The 26,179-nt window shown below is 42.0% G+C and overlaps 1 protein-coding gene across 6 annotated transcripts in view; it reads right to left on the bottom strand.

Annotated features, from left to right (window-relative positions):
- Positions 1–1,636: 1,636 nt before the first annotated feature.
- prkg1b (protein kinase cGMP-dependent 1b) overlaps positions 1,637–26,179 on the bottom strand; it is a 160,555-nt gene continuing 136,012 nt past the window's right edge. For 2 of the 6 annotated variants that reach the window (XM_014179311.3, XM_014179309.3), the window contains exons 9-17: positions 24,532–24,606; positions 7,442–7,556; positions 5,724–5,863; positions 3,567–3,656; positions 3,314–3,455; positions 3,023–3,186; positions 2,655–2,840; positions 2,470–2,536; positions 1,637–2,343 (exon numbers count right to left, since the gene is read on the bottom strand). In XM_014179311.3, coding sequence (XP_014034786.1) covers positions 2,245–2,343; positions 2,470–2,536; positions 2,655–2,840; positions 3,023–3,186; positions 3,314–3,455; positions 3,567–3,656; positions 5,724–5,863; positions 7,442–7,556; positions 24,532–24,606 — 1,078 coding nt within the window. In that variant the 3' untranslated portion in view covers positions 1,637–2,244. Of the gene's footprint in view, positions 2,344–2,469; positions 2,537–2,654; positions 2,841–3,022; positions 3,187–3,313; positions 3,456–3,566; positions 3,657–5,723; positions 5,864–7,441; positions 8,370–24,531; positions 24,607–26,179 lie in introns of those variants that run through there. The other 4 variants (XM_014179313.3, XM_014179310.3, XM_014179315.3 and 1 more) reach the window with 3 other exon arrangements.

The raw sequence follows: 26,179 nt of genomic DNA, 5'->3' as shown, positions 1-26,179 counted from the left end.
TAATTCTCCTAACCTGCTATGTTAATTATCCCAACCTGCTGAGTAAGTTCTGCTAAACCTACAACGAAAAGTACATTTTGACAAAAGCTGTGTCCCTTCCAGACAAAACCCCTGCTGTGTCCCTCTGGTAAGCCTGTTTTTGTAGAAGTACCAGTTTGCCCTCTAGTGGTATACACTGTTCTTTGCTGTTTCCCCACTCAATGGTTGGATCATCCCTTTGCACTCCCGAAGGTCGATGTCCGAGCCCCCAGGGAAATCTAATTAGCATAATTCAAAAATCCCCATTAAAAAAATCTGTCATGTTTAAACTAGAGATATCTGGGGGTTTTTTTTGCATCGGATGCGTCTCAATCCACCTCATCCGCCAATGATGTCGCACTACTTCATCTGCTGAAAGGTCACAGAGCTAGAGCTGTGTTTGTCAGACCATGAGACATCCCAATAATCGGTCTGCTCACAAAATCGTCTGTAGGGTCCGAATGGTTTGGCCTACAAACTATTATAACCCCTCTATGGAAATATGAGACTCTCACGAACATGTCAATTGTTTTTCTCTAGGATGCCCACAGGACTCACAAGACTTGTCCGAAGGTCCCCGGTACCAGTAAAAAAAACAAAAAAACTAATGGAAGTACTGTGTTTATGGAGACTGTTTAGTGCCAAAAATAAGGGGTTAAATACATGTTTATAGAAAAATTATTGTATATTTCCAGATCTCTCAGATATAGGATAGACACTTCAGAACAAACTTCCTTTAGAATGTTTTTTGGGGGGGACTATCTGTTGTTCCATGTAGTGAATCTGTTATTCAATGCGTTTGTATGGGCTAATAGCAGTAAGGCCAAATAAAATGTTTGATCAATGATTATAATTTTTTTTATATACTGCAAGGGGTCTTAAAATTCTAAATCAAATAGCTAAATGATCCTTGGTGTGACCTTCTTAAAACAATTCCATATAGCTTAGTAGAACCCCCCCCCCCCCCCCCCCCCTTTTTTTTATGATATATTTCTGCACTATTAGGTTGGAATAATATTGTGAAAATGACGATAATGCCCTTTTAGTGTAAGAGCTGTTTGAAAATATCGCCTGAAATTTCAGCCTGTTTTGGTGGGATGGAGTTTTGGCATACCTGGTGACATCACTAGGTGGTAATTTAGTTAATTGACCAATAAGACAGTTACAAACCTTTCTCCCAATATAAGGTAGTTTTCAGTTTTCCCCTCCCCACTCAGACCACTCCCAGACAGTCCAAGCTAAATTCTTGCTTGAGAATGTGCACTTTGCTAAGAAACTATTTATATTATTTTTTACCATTTTAATTTAAAACAACCAGAATATGGTACTTAATTGTTACCCAGAAATGATTTGATATTGAGATAAAAAAAAAAAAAACAGCTGCATGTGACCTTTAATAAATAACTAAATGTTAATAAATTGAAAAGTCCAATACGTCCTCGCAATTTCTTAACACTGTAGGGCTTTAGAAAAGATCTGAACAGTGAAGGGAAGGCCAAAGTAGTTTTTATCGATCAAACAACTTTGCGCTTATAAATTGTGTAATTACATGTGTGTAATTGAAAGTGGCGTGTGTGTGTGTGTGTGTTTTTCCCAATGGAATACAGTATGCATAATAGACAATATATCATCTTTATGTGCTGTAATCATGTGTAACATCCAAATGTATAATATGATACAAAGGAACTTGTAAAAAATAACATTTTGATTATTGATGACAAGCGTTTAAAAGAGAGTCAAACCCCCCCCCCCGTTGGAATTGTGGTCCATAAACGCTACAACAGTGAGCAGGAATCTCTCCCTCTCAGTCCCAATCCACTCAGTATCACAAGTAATCACTGAAAACACTGGTATTGTAAGTGCTAACAGCCACAACAAATACATAAACCTAAATATACAAATGTGTGACAAAAATAAATAAAAAACCTCTCCATGAAGCGATCCATGGTTGACGGTGATGGTGAGAGACTGAAGAGGACTTTTGTCGTTCTAAAACGTTAGTCCCAATGCCACCTCGGAGGAGAGTGGAGCAACATTGGTGAAGGCATCTTGGTGACCCAAAGCGGTACGAATGCCCCATTCACTGTCACTGTCCGTTCACAGCATCATCAACTGTCTGTCTCTCTGTTCTCTGCTGCCAAACCCTTGAAAGACTTCCCCAGAAAAGTCAATTATGAGGCAGGACTAGGGAGCTACTGGAGAGGCTACTACACATGGAGGGTGGCGTTAAAAATCTGTATCCCAGCCAGACATGTCATCGGGAGGAGGGTCATTGTTGTCCTCTGGGAAACTGTCAAAGTTGCTTGTGTCAGTTGAAGACGAGACCTGATAGAGAAGAGGAGGGGCTGGATTAATTGCATGCAATGGTTTAATAAAGGAAGTCATGCTAACACTGGCATGCTCTTCAGATGTGTCGGTTTCACGTTAAAAATGATGCATCTTTTTACTTACTTCAGGGATGATTGGAGGAGTCAGGGTTCCTTTCCTCAACCCTTCCCAGTTAAAGCCTTCAAACCATCTGAGATTCAAAGAGAGAAACAGATTAAAAAAATAGTTATCTTTGCTGTTGTTTTTTTTCGGTCTAAAGTGCAATCATGGCCATTAGCCAGGCTGGTTAAAGTAATTAATTGACTTACTTGTGCTTTTGGATATCTTTGACTCCATTTTTCAAGTTTCCAAGTCTTTCAGAAGGATTGTCCCTGCATAGTTTCTTTATCAAATTGGCAGCATTTTTGGTAATCTTCTTTGGAAATTCAATCATGTCGATTCCTCTCAGAATTATATTGTACGTCTTCATTGGATCTGGCCCTGAGAATGGCGGGCTGAAAAAGAAGCAGGAGCATTCATTGAAAACAAATACGTGGTACTTTAAACCGACATCTAGATGTGGGTGGGGTTACAGGTATGGGAGACAGTGCAGGCATTCCTTCTGATCCCAGTCACTTGTTCTATTGGATATACAATAAAATCTCCTACAGCCATATCCACAAACTTCCTCCCTCACCTTCCAGTCAGGAGTTCGTACATGAGGATTCCCAACGACCAGTAGTCAGCGGAGATGTCGTGCCCCTTGTTCAGGATGATCTCTGGTGCCACGTACTCCGGAGTCCCGCAGAAAGTCCATGTCTTTTTCCCAAACCCAATCTTCTTGGCAAAGCCAAAGTCCACCTGTGAAAAGACAGGAGCGTCAATGAGATCTCATCGACTGCACACCCTTTCCAGCAGCTGCTGCGGGTCTTGAGCCATATTACTATACTGCAGGTGTGAAGGTGTCCTCAGGTCTCTGTCCACTCACCAGCTTGGCATAGCCTCTGTGATCCAGAATGAGGTTCTCGGGTTTGAGATCTCTGTAGATGATCCCTTTGGAATGTAGGTAAGCAAAGGCCTCCACCACACAGGCTGTGTAGAACCGTGTGGTCGAGTCTTCAAATGAACCTCTGCAATGTTGAAGACATTATTCACCCAAGTTACAATGATGAAGGCAGGGGAAAGCAAGGCAACATGGTATCATTTGAATGTTAATTGGCTGAGAGACGCATTTCCCGTACCTGTCCCTAAGTATGGTCCAGAGCTCTCCCCCAAGGCAAGCCTCCATCAACATGTAAAGATACTTGGCATCTTTGAATGTCCTATATAGCCTGAAACACGCACCAAGAACATGTCAACTGTAAATTGCGTCCTTTTGTTGAGGATAATGAAGTAGTCTGTCGGAAGAGATATCAGTAGAGACACCTGGCTGAGATATCTCTACATCTAGCTAGTATCTGACATCTCTACATCTACAGTGCCTTCCAGAAGTATGCATACCTTCAGAAAGTATTCGTACCCCTTGACTTATTCCACGTTTTGTTGTTACAGCCTGAATACTTTTTTTTTTTACACACAATACCCCATAATTAGAAAGTGAACATTTTTGCAAATGTATTGAACATGAAATACAGAAATATCTAATTTACATAAGTATTCAAACCCCTGAGTCAATACATGTTAGAATTACCTTTGGCAGAGATTACAGCTGTGAGTATTTCTGGGTAAGTCTCTAAGAGCTTCGCACCCCTGGAGTGTACAATATTTACACATTATTCTATTTAACATTCACATCGACGGGGATGTAGTGGAGTGGGTTGAGAGCTTCAAGTTCCCTCTGTGTCCACATCACTAAGGACCTATCATGGTCCAAACACACCAACACAGTCATGAAGAGGGTATGACAATGCCTCTTCCCCCTCCGGAGGCTGAAAAGATTTGGCATGAGCCCTCAGATCCTCAAACAGTTCTACAGTTGCACCATTGAGAGCTTGAATGGCTGCATCACCGCTTGGTATGGCAACTACAGAGGCGCTACAGAGGGTAATGCGTACGGCCCAGTGCATCACTGGGGGCAAGCTCCCTGCCATCCAAGACCTCTATACCAGGTGGTGTCAGAGAAAGGCCCTACAAATTGTCAATGACTCCAGCCACCCAAGTCATAGACTGTTCTCTCTGCTACTGCATGGCGAGCGGTACCGGAGCGCCAAGTCTGGGATCAGAAGGCTCCTGGACAGTTATACCCCCAAGCCATAAGACTGCTGAAGAAAGTTAATGAAATGGTTACCCAGACTATTTACATTGATGCTATTTTTTGCACTGACATTTTTGCACTGGCTCTATGCACACTCACTGGACTCTACCCACACACTCACACATACTACACTGACACACACACACACACACACACACACACACACACACACACACACACACACACACACACACACACACACACACACACACACACACACACACACACACACACACACACACACACACACACACACACACACACACTATTATCTATCCTGATTGCCTAGTCACTTTTACCCCTACTTACAGTACACGTACATACTGTATTACCTCAACTACCTCATACCCCTGCACATTGACTCGGTACCGGTACTCCTTGTATATAGCCTTGTTATCGTAATTTTTTTGTGTTACTATTGCCTTTAGTTTTTCTTATTTGCAAATTTGTATACATATTTCGTACTTTTTAACTCTGTATTGTTGGGAAAGGGCATGTGAGTAAGCATTTCACAGTAAAGTCTACACCTGTTGTATTCAGCACGTGACAGCACGTTTTAAGTTATTGTCCTGCTGAAAGGTGAATTTGTCTCCCAGGGTCTTGTGGAAAGCAGACTGAAACAAGTTTCCCTCTAGGATTCTGTCTGTGCTTAGCTTTATTCTGTTTTATTTTTATCCCCAAAAAACTTGAGTCCCTGCCGATGACAAGCATACCTACAACATCATGCAGTCAACACCATGCGAAAAGCTCCCTGATCTTTGTGGTTGAATCTGTCTTTGAAATTCACTTCTCGATTGAGGAACTGTACAGATGTATGTGTGGAGTACAGAGATTATGTTGTCATTCAAAAATCCTGTTAAACACTATAATTGCACACACAGTGAGTCCATGCAACTTATTATGTGACTTGTTACCCAAATCTTTTCTCCTGAACATTATTTAGGCTTTCCATAACATACTTATTGACTCAAGGCAATTTGTAAAAAACTCTAAAAACATAATTCCACTTTGACATTATGTATTGTGTGTAGGCAAGTGACACAAAATCTCAATTTAATCTGTTTTGAATTCAGGCTGTAGCACAAGCAAATGTGGACAAAGTCAAGGGGTGTGAATACTTTCTGAAGGCACTGTATGTAGCTACCTGACGATGAAGTCTGAGTGGGCCTCCTGCATGATCTGCTTCTCGGAGCGGATGTGCTCCTGTTGCCGAGTGTCCACGATGTGCCTCTTCTTCAGGATCTTCATCGCAAAAGTTTTGATCTCATCGCTTTTTAGCTGCACCTGCAGGACACAGACGACGCAAGAGATAGAGCATCTCAAGGTCAACGACCACTAAAAGCGAAGTTGTAAACATGTCCTGGCTGTGCAGATCAAGTCTTAGTTGAGCCATTTTTAACACTTGTTCTGGGACCCAGTAATAGCAGATGAGTCATGGGTCTATTTGTAACTCCGGAGGACCTGAAAATAGTTTGACTGGGAGCAGACATTCTTCACATTGCCTATCTCAGGGAGCATGTCCGGGGTCATTTAATCCCCGGGACGTCTAGCAATGGATTGCACTACAGTGAACACGATGACTGGAGGCAGGCGAAAGGCCACTTGTTTTTACTGAGGATGCCGCAGTGCCGAAAATAGGACAGGGCAGGGGATTCCTCTTTAGGCCAAGCTGCTGGGCTTTCACTTTTCCGCAACTCTGAGACCCCACTGGTCCGCATTGCTCCATTCTAGCACTCACTTGATCAACCCTCACTTGCTCTGTCTATCTGTTTACATGCTTTCGAGTCTTTTATGTGTCAGTTTAAGTGTATATTCATTTTTATTGACAAAATTCAAATTGTGCATTGCAATATACAGATAGCTGCCAAAATAAAGGAAACACTTGAGTAAATGAGGGATACAAATTGTATTGAAAGCAGGTGCTTCCACACAGATGTGGTTCCTGAGTTAATTAAGCAATTAACATCCCATCATGCTTAGGGTCATGCATAAAAATGGCCAGTTGCCCATTATTTTGGATACTATGGCTAGAAGAAGATATCTCAGTGACTTTGTAGAGGGGTTTCAAATGAGCATAAGGGGGTGTTCTGGCAGCTCATGGTGGCCCAGTGCTTTATGTTGGCATTTCCTTTTTTTGGCAGTTACCTGTACAATGAGTCAAAAGTATTTTTTATATTCATTCAAAATATAAATCATGTGTATGTAATTATTAATCAATCAATGTTACAACTAGACATAGTTGAAGTCTTGGCCTACATTTGGTGTAGTTAATCTCACAATTCTATTAGGACTGTACTACAAGCAGACTGAAGTTGGAAAGTTTCAGAGAACTCCTATGTTTTGTAACGCTGTGGGTCACATGGCAGGGCTCCATTACCTCTTCTGCCCTCATAGTGGAAAGTTACTTCAAATAGCCCAAAGACATTCTTGCTACCTGACCTGAGACTGCTCCGTTACAGGACAAGAAGACCACTGATCCTTCCTGTCCTATATCTCCCAATTAAGTTCAAGTTCTCTTTGCTCTTTATTCCCTGCCAATGGTTTATAATGAAATAGGACATGTGTCTCAATAACTGTCTGGAAATGTAGAGCTCCAAAAATAAGGCATTCGATGATTCAACGATGTCTGCATCTAATTACCTTCCCTTGTAAATGAAATCACTCGACTACAGTAATCGTGTTCACTCCTCCTAGCAATTTTACCACCGTGGAAAAACTCACATTCTCATCCATGGGCAACCTTGACTATTCAGTCTACCCAGTTGATACAGTATGACAAGACATTGGGATTGGGAGTGAAACAGTGTACAAAGAGAGAAAGACGTTATAAACATATAGTACATACAGACAAACAGTACATACTTTATTTAAACATCCTACCAGCTCCACACGTCCGAAGCCTCCGACCCCCAACGTGTCAATTATGTTGAAGTCCACCAGCTTCAGGTTGCAGAAGAAGGCATTCTCTGCTTCATATCTACATTTTTTGAAGTGGAAAAAGGGAAACTTCTTAGAAGTCTGGATGGAGTAGGAGGTGATAAGTAATGACAATGGCGGGGAGGGAGCCGGGAGACTGTTCTGGCGCTCCCTCTCTTTCCGCACTGGGATAGGTAAGATCAACTCACGCATCTTGTCCACACCTTGGTCTGACCAAGTAGTGAAAAACAATCAATCAATTGGAGCCCTCTGATAATAGTCAATAGTATGGTCAAAAGAATGGAAGTATATGCCTTGCAGGACACAGTTGTTGATCTGTTGCTTCACCAACACTTTCTACACAGCATCTGTAAGAGTTCTTTCTCGAAAGTGGAGTTAAGGCGCCATTTCCAGTTCACATTTCGAGGATTCGAATATAGCGTTATCTGGGTGTGGAAGATTGGTGAATTAGCCAGATCTTCAGATTTTGTCTGCATGTATCGCAGTCCAAATACGCTTTCTCAGAGTCCTCTGGGTGTGTTGAGTTCAGAGTCCAGCGATTACAACCCTCAAGGTAGAAATCCTTACTTTGAAGAAACCACCCAGAGTATTGCAAACAAAACATAGAAAATAAACAGGCATACACTTCTGGTAGAGGTAACCTTCTAAAAGTTTCAATCCAAGAAAGAGCAATCCAACTCGGAAACAACTCTGCAGACAGTCAATGAATTAACTTTACAATACGTCTACTTAGACCACAAGGTAGGGAGAGACTAAAGCCTTGAATCCAGACTGCAGGACAGCGACTAAGGTGGGTGTCCTTGTCAAAACAAAAAGCCAAGTGTACTCGGCTCCAAGTACCAGTGACTACAAATACTGCCTGGCTGATCCCACTGGTATTAATAGCATTTGGACATTGCTTGAGGTTCACCCAGTTAGCATAGCTCTCACACCCCTGCCATACTGCCAGACTGAGCCTCCATCATCTGCAAGGCCTTACACCTCACTTATAAACTTGGAATGCAGATCACACCTCCGTATTAAAGAACCATTATGGACAGGATTTGGTCCCTCACTGAGCTGAAGTGGAGAGTGTCATTTTACTGATTTCCTGATCAGATTGAACAAACTTTGTTGTTAACTACAGTCATGACGGATGGTCTTCAATTCAGCTAATTGGTGAATGAGTGAATATAATAATCCTGTATGGTTGAATGGAAAATCTGACAGATAAGCAGGCCTGAAAATATCCTGTGAACAAGGCTATCAGGTTGTTTTCCAGACATCTGAGCTACTGAGTGATCCCCCAGAATCTGTGTTGGGACATGTAACTGAGTATCTGCATTATCTGTCCCATATGCTGAGAATTATCGCCCATCTTCAATGTGAGTTTGAGGTGAACAAAACAGGAAGCACCAATGTCATTTTAGTAGTATGAACTCACAGCACACCCTCTTTATCACGCTTTTTACCCCACTGCATCACACTATGCTGGTGGGACGTGAGTCCCCAAAGACGGGGAGAGGGGAGTTGCTACTAGCCACGTCTGTTACAAACTTCATGTCATCCTCGGATATAGGTGTCACCTTAATGCTTTCTGGCAGTGGTAGAAACTGACACCAGCCAATCAGAGAGGACCATTATGGGGGACTGTCAGGGAGCAAAGAACCACATCGAGTAAGCCTTGACTGAGGCCAAAGTCACATTACCAAACGCACATCAGCTGATCGCTCATCGCACTTAAGTCTGGTGACCCACCGTTGAAGCCCTACGTATTATGACGACCCATAGGTTCAGGGTTTATAGGTCTGCCCTCAACTAAGACTGTGTAGGCGGGTATAAAGACTTTACTAAATGCCACACAATAATTATAAACTTTTACAAGACCAAAGATCTAGTCAATGTCTACAGAAATGCTCAACTCATGTAAATGGTATTTTTACAGTTCTAATGTGTAATATTCGTAATTGTTGAGTGTATAGCCTAGTGTTTTTGTTTTCTGTTTCTATAGTAACGGCTTAAACACACATCTCCCCCATCCCCTCATTTGTGGCCCCCTGACTTGTCGTGGAGTCCATTTCACCAATCAACTCTCTCGAGGCCTTAAGAGGAAAAAGTTTACGGATGGGGTGTCACATAATGTAATTGGTGAGCTGCTGACAGAAGCTATGCTGAATGATGCCTCCAGTAGACCAGACTGTCAGAGGCCTCAGCGGTGTGGTGATTTTCCACTAGGTCGTTCTTCAATCCCATTCGTTTGTCCTAGGGTAGCCCATGACTCTGAGAAGCAGTTGGGACGTTTAGGTTAACGGTGACCTTCTCATAAAGCAGGACTGTGAATGTAAAAATCAGATCGAGTTCTAGACACTTAAACCATATGTATTTTGTTTCACAGCCCATATGAGGCATTAGTAGCCTACTGACTTAAGTCAAGTGACTTTCTTATGTAAGTGTGCAAGCCTATACACAACGCCATATAGCCTACAATGCTTGTAGGCATTGTAGGCTAGAAAAGTACTAGGAAAGATGTCTTCAAACCACAACATTGCACTGTATGGATAATGGATACGATAGTTACACAATGTCCTGTTATGAGGCACACTTATATAAAAATTTGGGTTGAAAAAAAATCCTTACTATCCAATTGAATTTCTCTCTGCTACGCCCCCGGCCCCTCAAAATACCAGAGCTGCTGCTGAAAAGCGTGCTCACGACAAAACAGTCACATTCCTCCATTCTGACATGACTACTTCCAATATCTGCACTATTGCTGCCGTGCCAGCTGTCAAAATATCTGCTAAGTCCCAACCTGGGGCTGGATGAGGCCGCTCACCTCTGGGGTCAATGCACAACTAAGACCGACCCATAGGGGTTTGACCTCCCACATGTTTCACAATACAGCCACCACAGGGGCAGAGATGACCAAAAAGTATCCCGATAGAAGTGGGCTACCAGGTGTTAATGCACAATGCAGCAATTTGACACGATTATATCCCCTTGACCTGAAGACCTGACAACTCAAGCCTAGGTCAGTTCAACTTGGTGTTATCCTTGTCGCATTGTGTTTCATTCATTTAGGCTACCTTGCATCTTATATTTTAAGAAGGCACGTGTTCATCAATCGTGTATCCTTTGATGTTGTGAACTTCTGATGATCTTAAACTATTTGACTCGAACCATGTACTCGTAATTGTACCTTCAATTTAATTTGCCCTATTTTCTATTAAACTAATATTAAAGCTGCACTATGCAGAAATCGCTCCGCCATTCCCTGATTGCTAAAGTTCTAATAGTTTAAAGCACGAATAGTCTAGACTAGAGAATCATTGTACCATCTAAACCACTGTGAAATATATTTTCCTTACCAAAAAAGATTGTATTTTCAGCTGTTTGAAGCTGGTGTACAAAACTGAAAGTCAAAGAGGCAAAAACGAAACTTAAGAACGGAAAGCATAGGAATAGCCCACATAGAGGATCTACTGCTTCTTAGACTTGCTTTCAATGAGTGACAGATCTATAGCTCATATTTCTATGTGAATTTGGTTGGGTCACCAAAAAGTTACATATTGCAGCTTTGCCACCATTAAATGACTACTCTACAGCTAATACAGCTCCATATATGTGCAGTTGTGTTGTGATTGTGTAGCCGTAAATGTCATGGCCTTGGGATGCTTCTGGTTCCTGATTCCATTCTCAGAGCTAAGCACGAGGTCTAACAGTCAAACATGAATGCTTTACTACAGCGCTGACCTGCCATCAATCTCATCTTTGTTCCCTGCCAGTCATATGGCAGTAATGGCAACTGGTGATCTGTGGGAGAGCTCGCTTCACATAACTCATGTCCACAAGAACAGGGATAACATTCAAGTACGGTTGTCAATGTAGGAGTAACTAAAACATAACATCTCTGGACAAAGAATGCATTGCACATTTGTTGTTTAATTGTTTTGCAATATAAATTCTGTTGATCCTCCAAAATGGGACAAATGCTAACTTTTATGCAAAAGTCTGAGCTACACATAACATTCAGCCTAACGAGAGGCCACATGACTCCACTATTTCCATATAAAGTAACCTATTTCTTATTTGGAAGTGCAGCATTTACAATATATGGTTTCCTGTCATTGTTCCAAAGCATAATTAACCTTGTGAATGCACTGGTACTATTCTTGAGCTGTCAAAGAGACACTGCCAAGGCTAGAACTAAAGGCCAAACACAAAAATAAACTCCTCTTGCCTAAGTGACTCTCAATATAGTATTTCAGCAGTCAACAGGTCACAGACCCATTTGATTTACCAATAACATTACAGATAAGGTCAATGAGTTGATCAGGTATTAGAAATTATACTTTTTGAAGACAATTGTACCGCTCTCTCAAAGAATGTGATTATAAAATAAGAAAACATAATGAAAAGTTTAATTAGGCTCATGAAAATCAAGAGACAGTAGAAAACGTCTCTACAACAAAACAGGGAGACTGAAAGGAGTTTAAGAACTCTCTATCCTTGAGAAGTCAATCACACACAAGTGGAAACTGCAAGGTCAACGCTTCTGGCCTGGCTGCCCTGCACTCTTAAGACTGTGTCACACGAAGTCATTTGGATTAAATTTCTGTTACAAATGCAAATTGAAAATTACATCATCTCACGCAAATTCTCTGATACATGAAGCAATTCAAACACAATTGAAATTGCATGCAACATCCAATCCTGTCATACATCACATCATGGTTTTATAAATTATTTGTTTATCAAACCGGTTGGTAATTGTAACAGCATTGATATAGACAAAATGCTGGATGTACAATTTAGCTATCTAGCCAAAACGTTGCCTATTTGCCTTTCTTTTTTTTCAAGCTAGCTGGCTAGCGTTAGTCTCCCATGCTAGCAACGAGATAAGCTAGCTAGCTAGTGCAGTTCATGTTGGACAATTTCAGTTGAAACTGTACAGCGAAAGGTCTGGGTTCACTTATAAAATGCTATTTATTGACTGCCAGTGTCACGTCCTGACCATAGTGAGTGGTTATTTTCTATGATAGAGTGGCCAGGGCGTGACAGGGGGTGTTTGTCTGTTTTTGTATGTCTATGTTCAGTTTCTAGTTTTGCATTTCTATGTTGGTGTTGTTTGGCATGACCTCCAATTAGAGGCAGCAGGTTGTCGCTGTCTCTAATTGGAGGTCCTATTTAAGTTGATGTTTGTCCCACATATGTTTGTGGGTGATTATTCGTTGTGAGTGTATTTGATCCTCCTGCATCACGGTTTGTTGTTTTGTGTATATTTTGAAGTGTTTAATTGTTCCATTCGGTTTCACTGGTTAAATAAATATGTGGAACTACGAAAACGCTGCATCTTGGTCCGCTCCTTCTAACAGCTGTGACAGCCAGACCATGTACATAAATCATGACTAGACATGATGTCTAGAATTTTTGATACGTTTCCCATGTCTCGTCTGTCGCAGTTTTTACCAGCACTGACAGCTGTGTATGACGAGTCATAGTTTTTACCAGCACTGACAGCTGTGTATGACGAGTCATGTCAACTTTTTTCTGCTCATTGATTGGACATTGCATTCATCCAGTTGCAGGAAATAGGATAGATTTGTATCTCTTGCGGTCCAATACAATTAGGTTGCAGGCAATTTTGTGAGGGTGACACGTGAAGCAACCCAGATGCAACTTTGTTTCAAGCAACATCAATTGCATCCAGATTGCTTTGTGTGACTTCGGATTTAGAAAAAATGGTTCAAAAAGGGTTCTTCGGCTGTCCCCATAGGATAACCCTTTTTGGTTCCATGTATAACCCTTTTGGGGTCCATGTAAAACCCAAAAGGGTTCTACCTGCAACCAAAAAGGGTTCTTCAAAGGGTTCTCCTACGGGGATAGCCGAACCTTTAAGGTTCTAGATGGAACCTTTTTTTCTAAGAGTGTGTTGCCACATTTTCCATGATTTCCATTTATAAATAATTGGGTGTTTGGATCAGCAATTTCATTTTGATATACCAAATAACTGATGGACACAGTAATATTTCAGTAGTGAAATGAGGTTTATTGGATTGACAGAAAATGTGCAATATGCATCAAAACCAAATTAGACAGGTGCATAAATTTGGGCACCCCAATAGAAAAATCACATCAATATTTTGTAGAGCCTCCTTTTGCTAAAATAACAGCCTCTAGACGCTTCCTATAGCCTCTAATGAGTGTCTGGATTCTGGATGAAGGTATTTTGGACCATTCCTCCTTACAAAACATCTCCAGTTCAGTTAGGTTTGATGGTTGCTGAGCATGGACAGCCCGCTTCAAATCATCCCACAGATTCTCAATGATATTCAGGTCTGGGGACTGGGATGGCCATTCCAGAACATTGTACTTGTTCCTCTGCATAAATGCCCGGGTAGATTTTGAGCAGTGTTTTGGGTCGTTGTCTTGTTGAAATATCCAGCCCCGGCGTAACTTCAATTTTGTCACTGATTCTTCAACATTATTCCCAAGAATCTGCTGATATTGAGTGGAATCCATGCGACCCTCAACTTTAACAAGATTCCCAGTACCGGCACTGGCCACACAGCCCCACAGCATGATGGAACCCCCACCAAATCTTACTGTGGGTAGCAAGTGTTTTTCTTGGAACGCTGTGTTCTTTTACCGCCATGCATAACGTCCCTTGTTATGACCAAATAACAATCTTTGTTTCATCAGTCCACAGCACCTTATTCCAAAATGAAGTTGGCTTGTCCAAATGTGCGTTTGCATACCTCAAGCGACTCTGTTTGTGGCGTGTGTGCAGAAAAGCCTTCTTCCGCATCACTCTCCCATACAGCTTCTCCTTGAGCAAAGTGTGCTGAATTGTTGAACGATGCACAGTGACACCATCTGCAGCAAGATGATGTTGTAGGTCTTTGGAGGTGGTCTGTGGGCTGTTTTTGACCATCCTCACCATCCTTCGCAGTAGACACTGACAGCTTACATCTCTGCGATAGCTTTTTGAAGCCTTCCTCTAAACCATAATGTTGAACAATCTTTGTTTTCAGGTCATTTGAGAGTTGTTTTGAGGCCCCCATGTTGCCACTCTTCAGAGGAGAGTCAAAGAGAACAACAACTTGCAATTGGCCACTTTAAATACCTTTTCTCATAATTGGATGCACTTGTCTATGAAGCTCAACGCTTAATGAGCCAATTAATCAGTGCTAAGTAGTTACAGGTATTCAAATCAATGGAAAGACAAGGGTGCCCAAATTTTTGCATTGCCTATTTTTCACATCTGATTTAATTTCATACAACTTAATATTGCTACATTAAAAATCTTTGTCTGGACAATACCCCAGTACTCAGCTTTTATTAGAAAAGCACAGTAGCCTACAGCTAGGGAACCCTAGGGGCACGAAGGAGGCAGGTAATGGGGCAGGGGATACTAGCCTGAACCCATGTCCTACAGCCCTCCCAGCCTCTGGGTACATTGTGGGGGATGCAGTCTTCCCTTTGCATAGATTAAGCCCTTCTGGCTAAGGTCAGAGAGAGAGAGAAGAGAGAGAGAAGAGAAAGAGAAGAGAGAGAGATGAGAGAGAAGAGAGAGAGAGAGAGAGAGAGGGAGAGAGAGGGCCAGGGACATAGAGCCATCAGTAGGATTAGGATCCTGATCTGCGGGCTGACTGATGGGATTGCTGGAGCTGAAGTAGTAGCAAGTGTATTACTCCACAAGGAACATCTGTCAACTAGCAGCTTGACATATTAATGTTTCTCCTGTAGATGTCAATGTTACCAAGACAACATAACACATCATTGAGAACTGTGCTTATTTAACATGGGAAGTGCTTGCTACCACGACTGCAAATTGTAACTCCAGACCCCAAAACGAGGAAATTAAAGATTTCCTCTCCTGTTGTTTCCTTCAGATAAGGCTTTATTTTTGACGTTTTTGTGTGCTCCTCATAAATCAGAAAACCTAAAATAGAGTTTGTTTTCCCAGAAACAACACAAAGCCAATTTTAACAACTAGGCCTACAGGTCTCTTAGTAACTAATGAACGTCAGTAGACCCCATGGACACAAATATAGTCTGGTCTCTATCCTTGAAAAGTCAATCATACACAAGTGGAAACCGCAAGGTCAACGCACACACCTTATTGTGAGTTCTGTATATTTCATTGACCCAACCGAACCGTGAATTACGTACTCTCTATACTCCAGCCCATTGATATGCAAGAGGACTGATGAAGGCATGAGAGGCCTGTCTGTCTCTATAGGGAATACATTATGCATCAAGATACACACAACAGTAAAAGTGACTGTTGTTACTATACCATGACAACAATAGTTGCTAGTGATAGAGGAATCACAAAAGGATATTGAGGGGTAAGCACATTGATATATCTCCTTAGTTACTAGTCTATGGCCTGTTTTATTGTCAATAAAAATATATCTCAATTTAGGAGTTTTCCATGTGTGACTGTGAACAGGCTTAGACGTCAATAAAGCATTTCCTGTAATAAGGATCACTAACCATTAGAGGGGGCACTTGCAACATTTTCAAATGACAGTAGAAAGGCAATACAGAGAGTGCTTTAGCCTACAATACAAATTAATTGTACATTCATATAATATGCTGTCTGAAAACACACACACACACACACACACACAATATGCTGTCTGAAACACACACACACACACACACACACACACACACACACACACACACACACACACACACACACACACACACACACACACACACACACACACACGGCCCCTGGACATGGAGGGCATCACACATACAGATGTCGAATCTTAATTTGACCCCTTTCGTCGCAGTAGGAAAATAATCCTGCAGAAGGAGGATTTGAATATCTGAATAAAAATGTAGAATCGCCACCAGGGGGCAGCTGGAAGCTCAGCATAAAAATGAACAAGACCCTGTCTTTCAAAGATAATTCGAAAAAGAAACATAACTTCACAAATCTTCATTGCAAATGGTTTAAACACTGTTTCCCATGCTTGTTACACTAACCATAAACCAATGAACATGCACCTGTGGAACGGTCGTTAAGACACTAACAGCTATTAAGGTCACAGTTAGGACACTAAAGAGGCCTTTCTACTGACTGAAAAACACCAAAAGAGAGATGGCCAGGGTCCCCATATGCGTGAATGTGCCTTAGGCACGCTGCAAGGAGGCATGAATCCTGTAGATGTGGCCAGGGGAATAAATTGCTATGTCCGAACTGTGCGACGCCTAAGACAGCGCTACAGGGAGACAGGATGGACAGCTGATCGTCCTCGCAGTGGCAGACCACGTGTAACAACACCTGCACAGGATCGGGACATCCGAACATCACACCTGCAGGACAGGTACAGGATGGCAACAACAACTGCCCGAGTTACACCAGGAACGCACAATCCTTCCATCAGTGCTCAGACTGTCTGCAATAGGCTGAGAGAGGCTGGACTGAGGGCTTGTAGGCCTGTTGTAAGGCAGGTCCTCACCAGACATCACCGGCAGCAACGTCGCCTATGCGCACAAACCCACCGTCGCTGGACCAGACAGGACTGGCAAAAAGTGCTCTTCACTGACGAGTCATGGTTTTGTCTCACCAGGGGGGATGGTCGCGTTTATTGTCGAAAAAATTAGCGTTACACCGAGGCCTGTACTCTGGAGCGGGATCGATAGGGAGGTGGAGGGTCCGTCATGGTCTGGGGCGGTGTGTCACAGCATCATCGGACTGAGCTTGTTGTCATTGCAGGCAATCCAAACGTTGTGCTTTACAGGGAAGACATCCTCCCCCCTCATGTGGTACCCTTCCTGCAGACTCATCCTAACATGACCCTCCAGCATGACAATGCCACCAGCCATACTGCTCGTTCTGTGCATGATTTCCTCCAAGACAGGAATGTCAGTGTTCTGCCATGGCCAGCGAAGAGCCCGGATCTCAATCCCATTGAGCACGTCTGGGACCTCTTGGATCGGAGGGTGAGGGCTATGGCCATTCCCCCCAGAAATGTCCGGGAACTTGCAGGTGCCTTGGTGGAAGAGTGGGCTAACATCTCACAGCAAGAACAGGAAAATCTGGTGCAGTCCATGAGGAGGAGATGATCTGCAGTACCTAATGCAGCTGGTGGCCACACCAGATACTGACTGTTACTTTTGATTTTGACCCCCCCCCCCCCCCCCCCCCCCTTTGTTCAGGGACACATTATTACATTTCTGTTAGTCACATGTCTGTCAAACTTGTCCAGTTTATGTCTCAGTTGTTGAATCTTGTTCATACAAATATTGTTCATACAAATATTTACAAATAAACGCAGTTGACAGTGAGAGGACATTTTTTTTTGCTGGGTTTACATTGTACCTTATGTAGGCTACATACAGGCTACAGCGCATCTCTCGTGGATTCTTATCTGGATTATTTTAAATTGACATATTTGTAGGGAGTAGATGTATTTGTTGAAGGCAAGCAATACACAAAATAAATGATGGGTTTCGTCAGTGCCTGTTTGGTCCAGACACACATATGCCAGAGTAGGAATGGGTTTGAACCCGGCCCACTGTCCTTTAACTCATGGATGAACGTACATTTTTTATGCATTAATTCCGTGTGGTTACAGGGTTAATTCAGAAACGTCTCAAAGGTTAAGAGTTTAGGCATTCATTCCGAGTGTTTAAGGTTAGGGCTATGGTTTGGGGAAGGCTTAAAACAAAATGATTTAAAACGATGCGCCTATATTTCATCAGTATTCATAGCATTCTTAGTACTTGCTCAAGTATTGTGAACTGCTGTAGTGCAGTGGTCTAAGCAGCACGCACTGGCTCAGAACCTCAAGAGTTTCTGCCCTACATTAGGCCCACAAGTTAATTGCATTTATTTCGATGTTTTCAAGAAATAAAACAAATAGTCTGATCATTTTGTCTTTGGATAGGCTCAAATGCATAAACTTCTTGACAGCTTTACTGAATAAAAAATGAAATCCACACAATACTCCACCAAATCCACTCAATCCACACCAAAGACCAGAACTACACTTGCTCGTAGAACATCTCATTCCAAAATCTTGGGCATTAATATGGAGTTGGTCCTTCCTTTGCTGCTATAACAGCCTCTACTTTTCTGGGAAGCCTTTCCACTAGATGTTGGAACATTGCTGCGGGGACTTGCTTCCATTCAGCCACAAGAGTATTCGTGAGGTCGGGGCACTGATGTTGGGCGATTAGGCCTGGCTCGCAGTCGGCGTTCCAATTCATTCCAAAGGTATTCGATGGGGTTGAGGTCAGGGCTCTTTGCAGGCCAATCAAGTTCTTCCACAGTGATCTCGACAAACCATTTCTATATGAACCATGCTTTGTGCACGGGGGCATTGTCATGCTAGAACAGGAAAGGGCCTTCCCCAAACTGTTGCCACGAAGTTGGAAGCACAGAATCGTCTAGAATGCCATTGTATGGTGTAGCGTTAAGATTTCCCTTCACTGGAACTAAGGGGCCTAGCCCGACCCATGAAAAACAGCCCAAGATAATTGTTCCTCCTCCACCAAACTCTACAGTTGGCACTATGCATTGGGGCAGGTAGCGTTCTCCTGGCATCGGCCATACCCAGATTCATCCGTCAGACTGCCAGATGGTGAAGCGTGATTCATCACCCCAGAGAATGCTTTTCCACTGCTCCAGAGTCCAATGGCAGCGAGCTTTATATCACTCCAGCCCACGCTTGGCATTGTGCATGGTGATCTTAGGCTTCTGTGCGGCTACTCGGCCATGGAAACCCATTTCATGAAGCTCTCAACGAACAGTTCTTGTGCTGACGTTGCTTCAAGAAGCAGTTTGGAACTTGGTATTGAGTTTTGCAACCGAGGACAGACAATTTTTCCGCGCTACAGCACTCGGCAGACCCGTTCTGTGAGGTTGTGTGGCCTACCACTTTGCAGCTGAGCAGTTGTTGCTCCTAGACATTTCCACTTCACAATAATAGCACTTACAGTTGACCGGGGCAGCTCTAGCAGGGCAGAAATGTTACAAACTGAATTATTGGAAAGGTGTCATCCTATGGTGGTGCCAAGTTGAAAGTGACTGAGCTCACCAGTAAGGCCATGCTACTGCCAGTGTTTGTCTATGGAGATTGCATGGCTCTGTGCTCGATTTTATACACCTGTCAGCAACAGATGTGGCTGAAATAGCCAAATCCACTAATTTAAAGGGGTGTCCACATACTTTTGTATGTACAGTATAGTCTATATTGGCAAATTCTACATAGCCTAACTATAAAACATGGACGAGCATCCACACTGGAGGAAAGTTTATCGTTCAACAGTAGGCTTACGTCTGTCAATCAACTGATGACCCAAATCAGCCAGGGAAACATAGTAGCCTATTATCAGTTTTCACTCCTTTCATTATGTGAGAATGGATAGGCTAATGGGTAGTCAGAATGTAGCCTGTTGGAATATAATCAAATAACAAGGGCCCTATTGCAACCATCAATGGCACTAGATCATCGCCAGCTGATGTCTCGTTAACCCATCAATATGCGCTAAATTCCCCCGCACAGCTGATCTCAATTGGAACCATTATTACCTCATTACTGCTCCCTGAATGATGACGTCGCTATTACCTTAGTCCTGCATGCAATCAAAGTATTTGAAGATTTTTGGTAAGCATTCCATACAATAAAAATAAAGTATTTCATAGTTTACCTCAGCAAATCTACTGTGGCATTTTACCCTACTTTGCATGAACGGAAACTAATGTTGGTGTAACCTCCTGTTAATATTTTATTTGTTTCCTATTTATGTTATCCAAAAGTGTATGGTATGGTCATTTCTCATCAAGATCAGGAGTAAAATATTCCTAGACTGTCCATATTTGAAATGTGTAAATAAATCAAGTCAATCAATTGAGTGCTTTGTGCCAGAAGGGTGTGGGCCAGAATCAAACACAAACGGTAAACCTATATGTGTAAGCTAAAGCCAGCGGCCCTAACCACTAGACCACCCCAGGCCACAATTTTGGCCTTATGATATACTTCACACTTGTATGTCGTAGCCTAGTGGAGACCAATATCCATCTGGTTTGATTAAGCTATATAAAACTATGGTTATTGATGTGTATGCCAGCATTTCAGATAAATTTTTGTACATATTAATGTTGCAGTAATAGGACCTATCCCTAGTGTTTGAGCAAACGAGAGAGCAGAGATTATTTTGCTAGCAAGCCCTGATCCCAATGACTCGACTGTCCCCACATGGAGAAAGAAAACTGCTATTTTTCAGGGACTCATGAGGCTCATTTGAATTTCCTGCAACAAAAGAGTGACCAAGTGAAGATCTGACATCGGTACAGCTAGGGACTCTAGGGACCATGCGAGTCAGACTTCTCTGTGACCACATGCATTATCTGGGCTATAGGTGTAAGTCTGAGACCCATCATTAGACAGTAATTACACATGTCAATGACAAACATTAATTGCATGCCAATTAACATAGGAGCTGTTCAATACCTATGTATCTGCTTTGAAAACAATGGTCAAAATTATCCCCAAAAATATGAAAAATGGCACATACAGTTTGTTGTTTGATATACAGTACCATTCAAAAGTTTGGACACACCTAGTCATTCCAGGGCTTTTCTTTATTTTTACTATTTTCTACATTGTAGAATAATAATGAAGACATCAAAACTATGGATTAACACACATGGAATCATGTAGTAACCAAAAAGGTGTTAAACAAATCAAAATATATTTTATATTTTAAATTCTTCAAAGCAGCCACCCTTTGCCTCCGCATGTGAGCTTCACCCCCGTGAAGCTTGGGGGAGGAGGTGTGATGGTGAGGGGGTGCTTTGCTGGTGAAACTGTCAGTGATTAATTTAGAATTTGTTTTTCAACTGGACAATGACCCAACACACCTCCAGGCTGTGTAAGGGCTATTTGACCAAGAAGGAGAGTGATGGAGTGCTGCATCAGATAACCTGGCCTCCACAATCACCTGACCTCAACCCAATTGAGATGATTTTGGATGAGTTGGACCACAGAGTGAAGGAAATGCAAATGTGGGAACTCCTTCAAGACTGTTGGAAAAGCATTCCAGGTGAAGCTGGTTGAGAGAATGCCAAGCGTGTGCAACACTGTCATCAAGGCAAAGGGTGGCTACTTTGAAGAATCTAAAATCTAAAATATATTTAGATTTGTTTAACACTTTTTTTGGTTCCTACATGATTCCGTATATGTTATTTGGGGCGGCTGGTAGCCTAGTGGTTAGAGCACTGGACTAGCAACCGAAAGGTTGCAAGATCGAATCCCTGAGCTGACAAGGAAACAAATCTGTCATTCTGCCCCTGAACGGAGATAACCCACTGTTCCCAGGCTGTCATTGAAGATAAGAATTTGTTCTTAACTGATTTGCCTAGTAAAATAAATGTCATAATTTTGATGTCTTCTCTATTATTCTACAATGTAGAAAATAGTAAAAAAAAATAATGAAAAACCCTTGAATGAGTAGGTGTGTCCAAGCTTTTGACTGGTACTGTACTTCAGCAGCAAAAAACAGACAGTGGAATGTTTACAAACTCCATTATGCGAATAATATGTGACCCGATTCAGGAAACTAGGTGTATGTCACACGTAATTGTTTTTATTAAAATACATTTTTTGGCAAAAATGCCTTCTCAAAAATTTGAACTTTCATGTACCTTAATAGCAAACTTGTATGCCATCTGTAAATACGAATAAAATGGTTAAATTACGAGCCTTGTTGGTTAAGCCACAGAAAAAGTGAGCAACCTTCCCACTAGCCATGATTGGCTGAGATAATGAGTGGGATGGACATGCCGAGGGAGGAGTTCAGATTGGTCTGCCATATAGAAGGCTTCTGTCTATTTGAGCTTGTCAGTCTGTGTTGGTAATCCTGATGAATGTGGCTTTTTTTAAAAATGTATTGTGTTATGGAGCTGCATAAGTGTTGCTCTCCACTTTCTGGAGGATCAAGTTTTGAAATCAGTGGAATTAGAGTATGATAGCTAAAGAGATGGAGAAAACACCTGTCTCCAGATTACATCTTCAAATTAAGGGCAACCGTGGTATGTCATTCCTGACAGGGAGACGCGTCCATCATGCATGATGATGTATGCAGGTAAGATAGTCTAGCATTAGCTAGCTACATTTTCAGATATTACACGTTCCTAATTTTGACAGAAAGTGGTTTAATTTCAAGCTAAAGTGTACTGTTAGCTAGCTAGCTAAAGTTTGCTGGCTGGCTCCCTAGCTGATGTTATTATTCGTTTCCCAGAGCCGTTTGCTATTCTTGTTAGAGCCTAATGTTAGTTAGCTAACATTGAACCTGGTTGCTTAGCTCCCAGCACTGTGGCATTGTTGGCACTTTGTTCATTGTTGTTTAGCTAGCTAACGTTAGCTGGCTGGCTTGTTAGCTAACGTTACGTGACATGTGTGAACTTACACTTTGTTTACCTAGCTAGGTTCATTGTTTACCTAGCTAGCTATATGTCTTATTAAGCTAAAGTGTTCTGTTAGCTAGCTAGCTAACGTTAGCTGGCTGGCTTTTGAGCTGACGTTATTATTTGTTTACCAGAGCCATTTGCTTTTCTATTTAGAGCCTAATGTTAGCTAGCTAACATCGAACCTGGTTGGTTAGCTACCAGCACTGTGGCATTGTTGGCACCGTTCATTGTTGTTTAACTAGCTAACGTTAGCTGGCTGGCTCGTTAGCTAACATTACGTGACGTGTGTACAATACCCGTTGAATACGGCCAGTGTCAGTAAATGTCTGCAAAAAAGCGTAATGAAATTGTTGCTAGCAGAGCTGGTTAGGCTGTTTTCATGTTATCCAGAGGTAAACAAATTATCGTCCAGAGTGTCAAGTGTGTGCTCCAAGTGTGAAACGAGATGGGGGGGGGGGGTTAAAGCTTAAGAGGGTGTGAACGATGCTGAATGGGTATAGACAAATAAGAGCTCTTCACTAGATACCAAATCATTCAAAGGCCATTTTCTCAAAAGTGAGTTTATAAGTTGATCAACTTTCAAAGCAGAATTACTTTCCCATTGTTCCTCAAATGCAGTGTATGATATACCATTTTGTAGCTCTGAGTCTTTTTCCAATGTAAAAAACACAATTACACATTTTGTTACATAAGACTGAATCCAGGTGGTGAGTCACATATGTGCTGGTACAAGGATCAGTCTGTATCATTATCCTACTTACTAACCAGCTACGAGGTGTTTTATTCCACAATTGTAAATATGTTCTAAGGTCAGTGAAATACAAACCAATGTGTATTTTCTAATTAAATATGTAAGCTGAAGAAGAACAACTAAAACTGAATTACTATTATCAGATGGGTTCTTCACATTCCTCATATTCCCCCCAATCAGTAAATCAAGAAAGCATTCTAAATTTCAGAGCTCAATAATTGTAGTGGGGACTAGGGTAGGATTCAATATGTAACAAAGCCATTGGGTTGGATAAAGTTTCTCTTTCCTGAAAGCCGGTGCAGCTGAGATCAAATGAGCAGATCAAATGAGACACTAATTAATTTTATGCATAGACTAGAACATCATCAAGCAGAATATACCCACAACAATCAAGAAAAAAAACATGAAAAAACATGTTTTGCAATGGCTGGTGGTGTTCAGAGTTAATTAATGAGGGGTGTAGTGTGTGTGTGTGTGGAGGAAAGCAGGGGTAGTTTGGTACTACTGTAATGAGGTGGGTTTGAAACGTGTGTGTGTGTGTGTGTGTGTGTGTGTGTGTGTGTGTGTGTGTGTGTGTGTGTGTGTGTGTGTGTGTGTGTGTGTGTGTGTGTGTGTGTGTGTGTGTGTGTGTGTGTGTGTGTGTGTGTGTGTGCATTCATGTACTTGGAGAGTGGTGTAAGGAGTGTTTAGAGCAATTGAGGTGTGTGCACGCGTGCGTACATGTGTGTGCACGACTATGTGTGTGATTCATGCATCAATGCAAAGGAGTGATATAGTTCATAACAAAATTCAGTTATGAATTTGAGTTGTACAGTACTTTATAAAGAGGGAAAAGAGTAAGATACTTACTTGGCTTTGGCCCCTGCATCCTCATAGCCTTTGTTTGAGACATCTTCCAGGCCCCCAATCAAGTGTTTAAATGAGCTGAGAGAGATCACAGAGTAACACTAATCATTAACTTGCTCAACACCTTGAACACCAGGTCACATATGCTGTTATTGTCACAGATCCCCATTGAGTTCAGTATTAGTAATGCACGGGACATAGGAGGGCAGCAAATCACCTAAAACATCTGTCACAAAAATCTGTCTAGGAAAAGTGCCTTGAGTAGAGTGAGTTAGCATTAACACGATGATGTTGAGACAATGTTTAAGAATCAGTGAACATCATTCAGCTTTGTGAGACCAGTGCAAATCAAGAGCATTACGTTAGGGTGGCTTCCATATCGGTTTCAAATGAATCACACCATATGTTCAGTTGAAAATGTAAAAGAAAAAACTACGTATTACTACTGAGAAGATACTGTCCTTGAATGGTGCTTTCCCTCCTCACCAACTAAAGTGTTGATTATAACCCATCTGAGAAAAGACTCACTCTACAGACTCGATTGTTATTATTATGAGACTATGCATTGAGTCTAAGATGGCGCTGCAATGGATAGCAGCCTTCTTACGGACTCCTGACCAATTCTGCTATTTTATGTCGTTTTTATCGCTGATCTTAACTTTTTTTTGTACATAATGTCTCTGCCATAATTTCCTATGACCGAAAATAGCGTCTGGACATCAGAACACTAACTTCGATATGGACGTAATTTTGTACTTCAACAAGTCGGCAGCTCTGGACTTTCTGCAGACTCTGGGCCAGGCCCTAATCCCCAGGACACGAAAGAGGAAGCGGCAGCGAAAGAGATGCAGGCGAAACCAGCATCCTGACCAGAGTACATTAGCGAGCAAATAGACTGCCATTTGCCTCTGCTCTATTGGCGAACATGCAATCCCTTGAGAACAAATTGGATGAGCTCAATTTCTAGTCTATCCTATCAATCTGACCCTCCCAACAAATCCAATGTTTCTCAATCGTGGCTGAACAAGGACATACATCTTGCTGATATACATCTTTCTGTTTTTTTCTATGCATTGTCAAGACCGGAACGGTAGACTCGGGTAAGACGAAGGGAGGAGGAGCGTGTCTCTAATGTTAAGGAACTCTTGAGTTTTTGCTCGCCTGAGTTAGAGTACCTCATGATAAGCTGCAGACCATACTATTTACCAACAGTTTTCATCTACGTTTCTCGTAGCTGTCTATTTACCGCCACAAACCGATGCTGGCACTAATACCTCACTCAACAAGTTGTATAAGGCCATAAGAAAACAACAAAATAAACATTCAGAGGTGGCATTTCTGGTGGCCAAATATTTTTCATATGAGCATGTCACCTGTGCAACTAGAAGCAAAATGCACAGAAATGCATAGAAAGCCCTCCCTCGCCCATTCTTTGGCAAATCAGACCATAACTCTATCCTCCTGCTTGCAAGTAAAAACTCAAACTGGAAGTACAAGCTCAATACGGAAGTGGTCCGATGAAGTGGATGCTAAGCTACAGGACTGTTTCGGTAGCACAGACTGGAATATGTTCCGGGACTCATCCAATAACATTGAGGAGTTTACCACATAATTCAATGGCTTCAGTAGCCTTTTTCTGCAGTCAATGACC

This window comes from Salmo salar, chromosome 28, assembly GCF_965601325.2.
Source record: "Salmo salar chromosome 28, fSalSal1, whole genome shotgun sequence".
NCBI classification, from domain to species: domain Eukaryota; kingdom Metazoa; phylum Chordata; class Actinopteri; order Salmoniformes; family Salmonidae; genus Salmo; species Salmo salar.
The sequence above is the reverse complement of the archived record's forward strand: the minus strand, read 5'-3'. Positions and strand labels throughout refer to the sequence as shown.